Consider the following 12,889-nt stretch of genomic DNA (forward strand, 5'->3'; position numbering starts at 1 on the left):
GTGGGGACAGTGCCTGTGTCGTAGGCAGACACTCCCCTCACAGAGGCCATGAAGCAAAGTGGTAAGTGTCAGTGAAGTATCTACCCTTTAAGGGAAAATTCCCAGTGCTCCCTTCCAGGCAGGCTCCACCTCCTGGTTCTATCACTACCCCAAACCTTCGTTATTATTATTTAAAAAATTTTTGTTTTCCTTTGAGCTAAGTGTCAGTAGCCCAAGCTGGTCTCTTGTGTAGCCTAAGACAACCTTGGAGTTTCTGGTCTGCTTAGCTTTGTGCTTCTGAGTCTCCCAGGTCTCCTGTGTTGCGAGGACACCCAGCATGTGCTTCCTTACCCTTTCTGGCTTTATTGGCTGGGCAGCAGAGCCTGATCATGGCTGTGGATCCGTCTTAAGATGCCCTGATGTCCCCTCTTCTCCCCAGAGCCCAGGCTCCTGTCAGAGGGGAAGGCAGGCCAGCATTTTGTTCCTATTGGTGACAGAAACTGTTGGGGATAGAAGATCGAGTTTCACCTCAGGGTCAGGACATGAGCAGGGAGGAGATGCTGTCCTTTGAATACCATCCCCTGGGACAGAGATCTCTATGGACCGTAAGACACCTCCCTCCCCCCAAAGTGCACAGACATGCAGTGGTTTAGCTGGGGAGCTGGGGTAAAGCTGAAGGTGTGTATCACCATGCCTGGCTCATCCTGCCATTTTAAAAACAATTTTTTAAAAACTTAAAAAAATTATTTATATGAGTACACTGTGGCTGTCTTCAGACACACCAGAAGAGGGCATCGGATCCCATTACAGATGGTTGTGAGCCACCATGTGGTTGCTGGGAATTGAACTCAGGACCTCTGGAAGAAGAGCAGCCAGTGCTCTTAACTGCTGAGCCATCTCTCCAGCCCTTAAAAATAGTATTTTTATTGGGTTTTTGAGAATGTCCATCTTGCTTTTTGAGTTAGGGTCTCTCACCAGCTTGGGACTTGTCATGTAGGCTAGACTGGCTGGCCAGTGAGCCTTTTCCTCCCTAGGGAGTTGCCTGTCTCCACCTCTCCAAAGCTGGGGTTACAGGCACTTGCTGCCATGTCTAGCTTCCCCCCCCCCCCCCAAGATGGGTTTCTCTATGTAGCCCTGGCTGTCCTGGAAGTCATTCTGTAGACTAGTCTGGCTTTGAACTCACAGAGATCCCTTTGCCTCTGCCTCCAGAATGCTGGGATTAAAGGCGTGCACTACCACCAGGGCAAGATTTATTTATTTATTTATTTATTTATTTATTTATTTATTTAATGTGTATTTTTCTACGTGCACAGATACGTGCGCCACAGGCATGCCTGTGCCATGAATCTCTGGGAACTGGAGTTACACAGTTGTGAGCTGCCATGCAGATGCTGGGAACTAAACCCGGGCCCTCTAGGGAACAACCAGTGCTCTTAGTTACCTCTCCAGCCCCTACACAAAGCTTTTTTGACTTGGGTTCTGGGATCAAACTTAGGTCCCAAACAAGTTTACTGGCTGAGATGGTACCGCTCTACCCTCTTGCTGGACATATTGTTCAGCCTCCCGTGAACAAGACTACAGCTGTCCTTCAGCACGTCCTGGTAAACTTATAAGTGCAGGGAAATGTGTCATGTCTGGTAGCTCGCTTCTCTTATTAAAAATCTTCATGTGTGTGAGATACAGGCTAACGAAGTCATGACACGTGTGTCATGGCGTGTGCGTGGATTTCAGAAGAGAACTTTGGAAGTCAGTTCACCCTGTGGGTTCAGAGGACTGAACCCAGGTCATCAGGCTTGTGTGGTAAGCACTTTTATCGGTTATGTCATCTTACCAGCCCCCCCCATACCAGGCGGGAGCCCACCTTTGCTCACTGTGTTCTTTGAACTCTGCCGGGAAATAGGCAGAATAAAGGGATGCACATTTGGCTAGGGACCTGCACCCTAATTCTTGGGCAGCCCCCAGTCAGCTCTGTTGAAGCTTCTGGAAGCTTTTACACACTTCCCTCTCCCCAGGGTGGGAAGCTAGAGGGACACTCAGGTGCAAACAGGTAGGTAGAACAAAACCTGGCCAATGAGAAGGCTCAGTGGGTGTGAACCTGACGACCTGAGTTTGATCCTCCAGACCCACGTAAATGTGGACGGAGAGAATCTAGCCCACAAAGTTGCCCTCTGACCTCCACATATATATGCCTGTGGCACATTTGCACAAACATGCAATCATAAAGTAATACTAGCAAAACAAAGAGCCTCCCCCCCCCGCCCCGCCCCGGGGGAAATCAATCCCTCTGAAGACTGAAGCAGGGAGCTTGTAACCTGCCAACTATCACAGGGAACACGGCATGCTGGGTGGGGCTGAACCCACAGTGACCCCCCAGACGTTTCTTGGAAATTGCCTTTTAAAAGAACCCTCTTGACTTAAGGCTTGTTTTCATTTGCCTTGTACTCAAGAAGCTGAGCTCAAAAATAAACCTGAGTTATTTTGGGCTCCAGCGGTGATGAGAAGTGCTGCTAGGGAGCACTGAGCTGGGGAAGGGCTGCCAGCCATGCTCCACTGGTCCTGTGTGTTTCTTGTAGCAGACTTCAAAAGGTGGGCTCTTGGGCTGGGGATGTAGCTTGGTTGGCAAACTGCCTGCCTCGCATTCAGGAGGCCCTGAATTATCCCAGCACCGAGGAGATTGAGGCGAGAGGACCAGCATAAATTCAAGGTTATCTTCAGCTGTCCAGTAACAGATAATCTGGAAGCTCAGCGCTGTGAATGGGGAGGGCAGACAGGAGGATCACTGAGGCTTCCCGGCTGCCAGTTCAACCCCATCTTCAGTAGAGACCCTGGGTCCCAATAAATTGCCCACAGGCAGACTTTATCTAGACAATCCCTTGAGATTCTTCCCAAGTGACTCTGTTGACACTAAAGGACCCTCGGTCTTGTGGAACAGCTCTGCAAATGGCTGGGATCATATTCATTAAAGACATAAAACAAATTCATCGCTGCTGGAAAGGTACCAAGGTGGCAGGCAGGAACGACACCCTTACGCCCACCAGCACCAGGGCTAGAAAAGGAAAACCCCTAACCACCATGCTTCCTGGCACTGCTCACGGTGCTGCCCGGCAGAGGCTGGAGCCAGGATTTTTTCCTCAACAAATCACGTGGTGTGGCAAAAGCCTCCACTACAACCAGCTCATGCGGCACTAGGCTGGTTCTTGGTGTTTGTTATTTATTGTGGGGACGTGTCCAAGTGCCTAAGCCAAGGCCAAAGGATGGATACATTTCCTGCTTGATGCTAGGCTTGACCACTCTCTCTGCCCATTCCTCTGTGGCCGGGTTTCTCACTAGGAGCTACGCTGGGGGCCAGCAAGCACTGGTGCCCCTTGTCTCTCTCTTCCACAGTGCTAGGGTTACACAGAGCATATATTATGCAACTGACATTTTATGTGGGTGCTAATGTTTGTGCAGTAAGTGCCGTTGTTACCTGTTGAGCCGTGTCCTGGCCTCTTCTGTGTGCTTATTGTTGAGATAGGGTCCCGAGCATCCCAGGCTGGATTTGAATGCTCCTTCAGCCTCCACCTCCCAAGAGGCTGTGCCTAGGTAAAGGTGCATTTTAATGTATGCAGCACATCACATTCACATGTCATGTGTTTTGGAGACTTTCACTGATAAAAGCCATTTATGACGGCTCTCGGACCTGCCAGGCTCAGGTACATGGAATTAAAATGTGCAATTAACAGGGTCAATCTTCAAATGAAGGAGGCTGTGCTTTTGGGATGGAAAATGAGGAAGTGAATGCTGGCTTTGAGTAGTAAACCTGTTGTTAGCATTCTGTCCAAACTCCATCCCACTGTTACCTGGCAACAGCCAGGTATGCTCCTCCCACAGTTGCCTGGCTCACTACCTGGCTCACTATAAAAGGCACTGCTTGGCCCCTCCTCTCTTTCTTGCTCTCTTGCCCGCTCACCCCCTCTGTCCCCTTGCCCCTTCCCCCTCTTTCCATGTGCTCATGACTGGCCTCTACTTCTCTAGTCTCTCTGCCTCTACTACCCTCTTAACTCCCCTCCCCATGCCCTGAATAAACTCTATTTTATACTATACTGTGTGGCTGTCCCTCGGGGGGGGGGGGGGAGGGGAATACATCGGCATGGGCCCACTGAGACATCCCCTTCCCCCATACCTCACCTCATACCCCTATAGAACATATTCTTTATGTCTTCATCTTTTTATAAACACATCACCTGTGTTTTACATGAAGCAAAGAAAAACCAAGAACTCACTCTGACCAACATCTAGAGGTGTGAAGCTCAAATCTTCAAGCCAGACAGATGAGTCAAGAACTTTGAAAGACCCTCTGTACAGAGGAGTGGAGAGCGCTTCTCAGTGTCCCACCCCGTGCCCACTCTTGAACATCAACAGCTTACTAGGCAGGAAGCGGACTGGTTTTTAGGACATTTATTGTTACATTTATTTAATTTTTTTTTTTTTTTTTTTTTTTTTTTTTTTTTTTTTTTTTTTTGCAGTAATAGATGAGGCACAAATACCTCCTGCTTTTCCAACACTGCAACAAAAAGGACACTAGTCAAGGGTAACAGTGAAATTAAAATTAAAAAAAATACAAAAGCCTAAGGTCTGGGAGAAAACCTGACTACAGTCTACATGTAGAAACTTGTAAATGACTCCAGCCTCGTCTTCCAATTGCACCACTTCACAGATCACAGAGTAGGGGTGTCCTAACAGAAAGGACACAGCCAGGCTCAGCTCGCCAGGATGGTGGGCCTCTGCCCATCTGCCTGCATTCTGCCCAGCTAGCTCAAGTTCACACCTTGCTACTCACATGCTGCCGGCTTTCAAAGTGACTGGTACATATCATATGGCCAGGTTGTCAGAGGGACAGCGCTCTCCCTGACAACCCCGCACTCACCTTGGTCACAGTGGCCCCCAGCAGTGGCTGGGAACAGGTTGTATCTGTTTGGGGTCTCAGCACTGACAGATACATCGGGCATTTGGTGACTGTGTGTGGACCTGAGACCCCCAAAGAGCCCTGAAAGGTTGCTGGTCCTGTACTAACCTGGCCACATCCCTCAGCTTGTGCAGACTTGGGGAAACAGGCAGAACAGCTGTTCTCTCCCCAAAGGAAAGCGCCAGAAGCTCAGCAAGCGAGCGTGAGACTCTTTCCTAGTCAGAGCACTGCAATGATGAGGGCTCTAACAAGTGGTCCCATCCCGTCTCCTGGCTTAGCATCTGCTCCAAGAATCCTATGTGTCTGGTGGCCAAAATGAGCCAAGACCAGGATGCAACAGGGATCAAGTGTCAGGAGCAATTCGGTTGCAGACAGGGCCCTTGGATGTGTTAGTGAGCCAAAGAACGCTCTGGGGGAGCTAAAAGCCACACCCCAGCTCCCAGAAAGTAACTCATGTACAGAGGGGCAGGTCTGGAATGCAATATATTGTGAAACAGTGCGAAGCCTGCCAGGAGGCTGGCCAGGCCAGGCTGAGGCTTAGCAGGTTGTGCTGATGTCCCCAGCCTTCTGCACCCTCATGCACCAGGGCTAGGAGGGTGCAGACTGGCTTTGTACGCAGAGTGACCGGACCCGGCCTGCCAGCCGCCCAGAGAGCAGAGTGCACTGAGTGAAGGCAATGGTGAGGGGTGGTGTGCAGAGCCCAGGGCTTCTCCTGAAGGACCAGTAGCTGGGCCCACCAAGCAGCCAAGACTTGAGGATGCTCTAGAGTTACAGAGCATGTCTGGCCCACTTCCAGGGCCCAGGACAGGGGATGCTACATGCCACCAACTGTCAAGTAAGGCAACCTACAAGGCCACTTGATTATGTGTCTTTGCCATGGGCTGTGGAGGGACGGGGGAGGAGGAGAGAGCACCACTACGTGTGCACAGGCTGGCCAGAGCTGCTTCCGAGGCCACCTTTCCACACTGTGGCCCACTGGGCATGGAGACACGGTGAGTGGCTACCAGGGCAGTGAGGCAGGTTCACAGCTCCACTGTGTTCTCTACAGTAGGAGTGTGGACTCCTGACTCGGCTCCTTTGCTCATCCTGATATGCCTCAGAGTGGGGACTTGGAGGGTGTTGGCACAATTTTAAAGGCAGTGTGTTCACTTTGGGAGGTGGCGCTGTGGCCGGAGCTTGGACACTCTGAGATTAGCATTACATGCCCCTCTACAGCCTGGTGTAAGGCTAAGCTTCCGAGTTAGTGTCTGAGGGAAGGGCCGTCTGCAAGGCCAGCTGGGGTTGTGTTTGTCATTAATGAGAGCACGTGTGTGTCTGTGCACACCTGAACCTTGGTTAAGTTGTGTCAGCAAGGAAGAGTTTCTGTAGGGAGGGAGAAAGCTGTGTTCCCAGGTTTTCAGATCAACACCAGAGCCACGGCGTGGATTCAGTAGTTTCACAGTCCCCGACTCAGTAGCTATCGCTGACACTCCCACGTCTTCTTGCCCGGAGCTCGCTGGTGTGGTTGGTAGTCCAGCACTCTTGAGCCAGGTATTAGATGGTATGGACTGGAGATGCCCACTGCAGGTCCACGCAGGTGGCAGACACACCAGAGACACATGGCCACAGGCCACGGAGGCCACGAGAGGACGGCAGAGGGGCTGTCTCTCACTGCAGCATGATGTCTTTCAGGTTCTCCTGCAGGATGGTGTCCTTCACAGCGTGGAACACAAAGCGGATGTTCTCGGTGTCGATGGCGGTGGTGAAGTGGTGGAACAGGGGCTTGCTGCGGTTCCTGCGCTTCCTGTCAAAGCACTGCACCAGGTAGCGCTGGACGTCCTCCAGCCGGTGCGGGTCACCCTTGAAATCCGGGAAGTGCTTCTTAATGCTCACCGACTTCACCTTCTCCACCAGGAGGTCCATCTTGTTGAGGAAGAGGATGATGGAGACGTTGAAGAAGAGCTTGTTGTTGACGATGGTCTCGAAGATGTTCATGGACTCCATCAGCCGGTTGGTGCGCCTGTCCTCCATGAGGACCTGGTCGTACTCGCTTGAGGACACCATGAACAGGATTGAGGTGATCCCGTCGAAGCACTGGAACCACTTCTGGCGCTGTGACCTCTGGCCACCCACATCCACCATCTTAAATGGGATTTTCTTTATAACGAAGTCATGTTCCACAATTCCCTTGGTGGCCTTTCTAGCCAGTAGGATGTCTTGCTTACTGGGGAAGTAGTTCTGGAAAACATGAGGAAGGCAGACATTTGGGAAGGAAGGAAGCCAGGGAAGGATGGCAGAGGGACTGGCTGCAGGAGAAAGATACAAGACAGGGACCTCTGCAAGAACATTTAACCAAAAGTGAAAAGCAAGTCTCACTGACAAAACTTTAAATCCATCTTGCAATAAAATAACAGGATTGAACACCTCATTTCTTAATGAATACACGCTCTCTGGCTTGAGACAGAATGGCCAGAACCTTCAGTTGGGTCTCATGTAAAATCTCGGCCTGTCTTCTTCACTAGAAGAAATTAAAAATCTTCTTCATTTGTTTCTATAACGTAAGCATCATTTATTTTTCTAGCTTCCAGACCATTTATGTTCTAAAACCTTCCCACTGACTAATTTAGGTTGATACTGTGATCTAAATGAAGCCTTGAGATATTTAGTGTGTTTGCCTTGGGAAACACTTTACTTTTCTTCGGTGCTGCAGATTAAACAGTCTCCTGCATGCTCTGCACTGAGCCATACCCCAACTCCCCAGTGGGGGATTCCAGGCAGGTATCTCCCACAGAGCCACTCCCTAAGGTCCTAATTGTGGCAATTCTCAAACCCTTTAATTCTGATTTTTGAAGGCCTCAGGGATCAGTACATTTGTCTACTCATGTCACAGGGGACAGAAGGTATCCACACTATGAGGCCAGAACAGTGAGATCCAGAGTGAGACACTCAGATAGAAGGGTACTTCAGTCAATAAATCAAAGGGGAGAAAACAGCAGGCAGGAACAATCTGACAGACACTGCGGTGACACTACCTAGTGATGACTGGGGCTCATTCCACATCAGTTCAAAACATTATAAAAGCACCAACATCACCAAGGCAAACCCACCCGGTGACGGGGGACGTCTCCAAGCTGTCTGGGTGCTGGCGGGCACTGGGGGCTCTGCCAGTCTTTCAGGAGCAAAATAGCAGTGCGACTGTGCTTCCAGTTGTCAGCCGTGTGCACTCATCATTGTATTTTTATATTTTACTGAGACAGGTCTCCCAGGCTGGCCTAGAGCCTCCATGCTCCCTCACAGGCCTGCTGAGTGCTGGGCTTCCAGCACATGTAGACCTGAGACTGAGGGGACAGTGACAACAGAGGCGCTCCTGGCAGGCAGGTAGGCAGCTTGTGAGGGACTGCGGGCCTTGGCGCACGCTAGAACTTCTCTACCACAGCAAGTGACAGAAAAGCCTCCTCTGGCCCCAGCCGGGGCTCCCGTGTTTCTCACAGGGACTGGGGTGAAGCCATTCTCACAGGGAGACCCCTTCCCTAAGTGCAGGTGTGTAGAATCGAGCAGGGACATGGCAGATGGCACAATTCACAGCAGCCATCTGACGAGCTGGCCCACAGCGCCACTGGAGCCCCTCGTCTGCTTTGGTCTCCACTGCAGGTTTTCTAACCCTGGATCGTGGTCTGTGGTAGTGGGGGGAGGTGGGCTACTCACCAGCTGGCCAATCCGGTCTAAGTTATCCAGGAAGTACTTCACAGATTCACCCTGTTGTGAAGAAAAACAGTCACAGCTCAGACTTGCCAGAGGAAGCCAGAGTAACAGATGGAAGGATGGGACTGGGGGCAGAGCGGGCACGGCTGCTCTGCTGTGCAACAGGAGAGCAGTGTCTAAGAAGGCAGAGACTGGCTGGGTGCTGCTTTTTTTTTTTTTTTTCCCCTGTTAACTCGTCACCTAGGAAGAGGGACTATCAATTGGGGAGTTTTTGCATCAGGTTGGCCTACAGGCATTTTCTTAATTAATGATTGATGCTGGCGCTGGCCCACTGTGGATGCTGCCACCCCTGGGAAGGTGGTCCTTTGGTTGTACAAATTAAAAGATAGATGAGCAGACCAGAAGTGAGGCAGTGGGCAGCACTCCTCCATGGCCTCTGCGTCAGTTCCTGCCCTGCTGTCCCTCAGTGATGGACTGTGATATGAAGTGTAAGGCAGAAAAACCCTTTCCTTCCCCAAGCTGCTCTGGGTCACAGCAATGGAAAGCACAACAGAACGGTACATGTGATTTAAACAACGGCCCAGGTGTGGCCGTACACATCTACAGTCTCAGCTCTTGGGAAGCTGAGACAGGAAGATTACTACAAGTTCTGGGCCAACTTGGGCTACAGAGAGAATCCCAATCCAGGTAGACCTATAGAGCAACACTCTACTTCAGAGAAACAAAACAACAACCAAACAGAACAACTCCCAAACTCCACAACTTAAAGAAAGAAAAAGAACAGAACAGAACAATGCTGTTTGAGGCTGGAGCTGCAGCTCAGTTGCTAGCCTGTCTGTCGAGCATGCAGGCCGAGGCCCGCAGAGCACTACACAAACCGGCTGGTGTGCACAGCTGGAATCCAGGGCACTCTCAGCTACAGTGCCAGTGTGAGGCCAGCCTGACTTAAAACAAGCAAGCCTCAAACCCCATCATCCCACAGCTCTAGCCCCAGATCTAAACTCTTCTTCTCGGTGCTTCCCTGCTTCCCTCTGGTGCAGATGGTGGATACTGTCTCAGGCCACACCAGCAACAAGGGCTGGGGCGAGAAGTAAAACAAGAAGTTTTGCCTCTGACACACATGGTCCAAGGGCTTCAGGTGCTGTCTGTAAAGATGCGAGTCCAGCTTCTAGAAGCCTCTGTATGATCCATGACACAGAATGAGGAGAATCTTTGGTGATGAGTTTTTCTGCTGGATCACAAACTGAGCCACTCAACAGCCAATGCCAGTCCCTGCATGCATCACTCATGGCCCTGACCTCTAGGCATGCTGGGTAACTGAATGCAATGGCACTTACAGGGCCAGAGAGGAGAGAGGCTTCTAGGCCACAAATAATGGGAGTGACACAGAGTGCTGAGTAAACAGCACACGAAGCTTCCTTCAGAAATCAAAGGCTGGACAGGCAAGATGGCTCAGTGGTAAGAGCACTTGCTGCCAAGGCTGACGACCTGAGATTGATGCCTGAATCCTATGAAGGCAGAAACTGAGAACTGACTCCACAAAGTTGTCCTCCGACCTCTACATGTGTGCCATGGCTTACATGTGCCTATGTGCACCCACACACAAAATAAATGGAGGAGGAGGAGGAAGAAGAAGAGGAGGAGAAAGAGGAAGAAGAATAAAGTAAGCAAACTGAAGACTAGAAAACAATTCTTCTGTGAATTCCAAAGAGCGTAGCTGTCTAAATTCTATAAGAACCTTCGTCTGAAAGATGACAGTAGGCACAGGTTCACCTGCTGCCGTCACTTTGTGCATTCTCACAGAAGTGTACAAAGGCAAGGTCACACACACGCAAAAGGATGGCGGTGAAACAAAAATTATTCTTTTGTTTGATGCGTGTATGTTGTGCATGCCTGTGTATGTGTGTGTGTGTAGGCCAAAAGAGAGGCTCGGGTATCATCCTCTGACACAGGGCCGGCCCCTCAGTGGTCTGGAGATCATCAACTAGGCTAACTGGCCCAGAGTTCCTCCTGTCTTTGCCTACAGATGCTGGGATGTTGGCTCCCTATGTGGGTTCTGGGGCTCAAACTCAGGTCTGCATGCTTGTGTGGCAAATACACTGCCACCCAAGCCATCTCCCAAGTGGCACATCCTAGGTCTTCAAGGATAGGCCACGACAGGGCACCCATTATAGATTGTGACTTTCTGACAAAAAGTTGACAAAAATCAGCCTCTAAGAGTGGTTTATTTTTTGTTTTACTTTTAAAACCTTTGAGATCTTGTCTAATGATGCAGCCTAGGCTGGCCTGAGCTAATGATCCTCTTGCGTCAGCCTTCTCTGTGCTGAGACGGCAGATGTACACAGCCCAGCTCTTGTTTGTCTGTCTCTCTGTCCCTTGGCCCAGATGGCCTAGAGGAAGAGGTGACCAGTCACTTCCTTCCTGCTTGGAGGGAAGGTCGTAGGGAAGATTCAAAGGAGAGGGTTTTGTTCTAGGGATGGCAGCACTCACGTTTCCCTGCATCAGCCCCCACGGTATGCAGCAAAGACAGCCCTGTGGTTGGCAGCCAAGCTCTGAGGTAGGAAGAGGCACCTGACGCCCAGAAACGAGCTCTCATCTCTATAGGCAGCCTGTGCTCCTCACATAGCTGTCCCACCCTGCTTGCATGGAAGGCGTTTCAAGAGACCAAGTGGGTCAGCCTGTGCTGACTTTCCCCTCTCCTGGTCCTGTCTCCTCTCTCAACACAAAGGCAGGAAGCATCTGGATCATAGTGGCTCCACCATGTCACCCCAGTAGGCTGGGCAGGGGTGACAGCTCACAGCCTGGGCCACTCCCTTTTGGTTCTACTAGAATAGTAGCATAAGCAGAAGGAAGGAGGAATCCTTCTATGGGGCTTTAGGTGCATGCTTGCATGCATGCACGCGTTGTGTGTCATCCTCAGGAACACTGTCCCCTCCTCTGACCATGGTGTCTCATGGTCTGGAGCAGTGTGTATGTTTTCAAGGCTTACTAGTGGTAGGCATTTCCCTGTTTGCTAGCTTATGTGGTGGCATCAGCAGAAGGAAGGGAGTCCCTAGTGCAGTAGTGATTCAGGGTTGGCGAGACAGCACAGTGGTGTGCGCAGGGACTTTGGAGGCCACCGTCGAGGGTGGTGGGTAACGAGGAAGACCTGAGAAAAGTCTTTATTGGCAGCTCCAAGAACATGGCGATGTCAGTCACACACCTAGATGAGGGCACAGACGACACCTGGACTGCTGCAGGTGTGAGAGCCTCGTCCTGTCCCGACTCTCAGCTCATATGTGCGACACTACCTGGATGCTAGGCATCTGTGGCTTTCAGTTGCTATACAACAGCCGTTTGCTATGCAGCCACAGAAAGGAGTAATTTAGGGGTAAAGAACTATGAGCTATAAAAGGGAACGTCCTGCTGCCCAGTGTGCCCTCAGCCCCAGCAGTCTAGAGCCTCAGAGGTCCTGGTTACTGCATAAAGACACAAAAGTCTTTACCCCGTTAAAACCCCTTAGAGATTCTTTTTTTGTTTGTTTGTTTTTTGTTTTTGTTTTGAGACAGAGTCTCACCATTTAGCGTCTCCTGGAATTCACTCTATAGGCCAGGCTGACCTTGAATTCAGAGATCTGTTTGCCTCTGCCTCCTGAAGGCTGGGTTAAAGGTGTGGTCACAAAGCCTGGCTTTCTTTTAAAATCTTTTTTCAAAGCTTATTTATGTGTGTGTGTTGGGGCAAGGGGGAGGAGAAGAGAGAGGACAACTTGCAGGAGTTGGCTTCAAGGGCTGAGTGGCACTTTTGCCTACTGAGTCATTTCCATAGCCCAATGTGTACTTTTCAAGGCTGCCTATGCTAGACACCTCCTCTTTCCTAGTTTAGTGACCCTTTGACTGTCCACTGTCTAGTACTGTGCAGATGACCCTCAGGCAGAGAGAAGGACCTACCCACCCACCAGCAGAGCTCCTAATAAACAGTCAGCAAACCCTGCGCCTGCTGGGAAGTGAGTCAGCACCTGTTTCTTCAGCTTCTTCTGGAAAGCCCCTGGGTTTTTACCCTATTCCCAAATAAAGGAAAGACCTGGAAACCAAAACACTCAGTATTTCAAGCTTCCAATAATCCTTGTGTGAGACATGAAAACTGAGCTGGGCAGTGGTGACTCACACCTTTAATCCCAGCACTTGAGAGGCAGAGGCAGGTTGATCTCTGAATTTGAGACCTACAGAGTGAGTTTCAGGACAGCCAGGGCTACATAGAGATACCCTGTCACAAACAAACTGAGTGAAATGAAAACTGAGTATGCTC

General features: G+C 50.5%; 1 protein-coding gene across 1 annotated transcript in view; it reads right to left on the bottom strand.

The window, feature by feature from the left end:
* Nucleotides 1-4,401: 4,401 nt before the first annotated feature.
* Nucleotides 4,402-12,889, bottom strand: part of Gna12 (G protein subunit alpha 12) — an 81,590-nt gene continuing 73,102 nt past the window's right edge. Inside the window, exons 3-4 of the mRNA XM_076923541.1 lie at nucleotides 8,609-8,659; nucleotides 4,402-7,141 (exon numbers count right to left, since the gene is read on the bottom strand). Of these exons, the coding sequence (XP_076779656.1) occupies nucleotides 6,572-7,141; nucleotides 8,609-8,659 (621 nt within the window). The 3' untranslated portion in view covers nucleotides 4,402-6,571. The remainder of the gene's footprint in view (nucleotides 7,142-8,608; nucleotides 8,660-12,889) is intronic.

The sequence above is a fragment of the Arvicanthis niloticus genome, chromosome 24 (assembly GCF_011762505.2).
Source record: "Arvicanthis niloticus isolate mArvNil1 chromosome 24, mArvNil1.pat.X, whole genome shotgun sequence".
In the NCBI taxonomy this organism is placed as follows: domain Eukaryota; kingdom Metazoa; phylum Chordata; class Mammalia; order Rodentia; family Muridae; genus Arvicanthis; species Arvicanthis niloticus.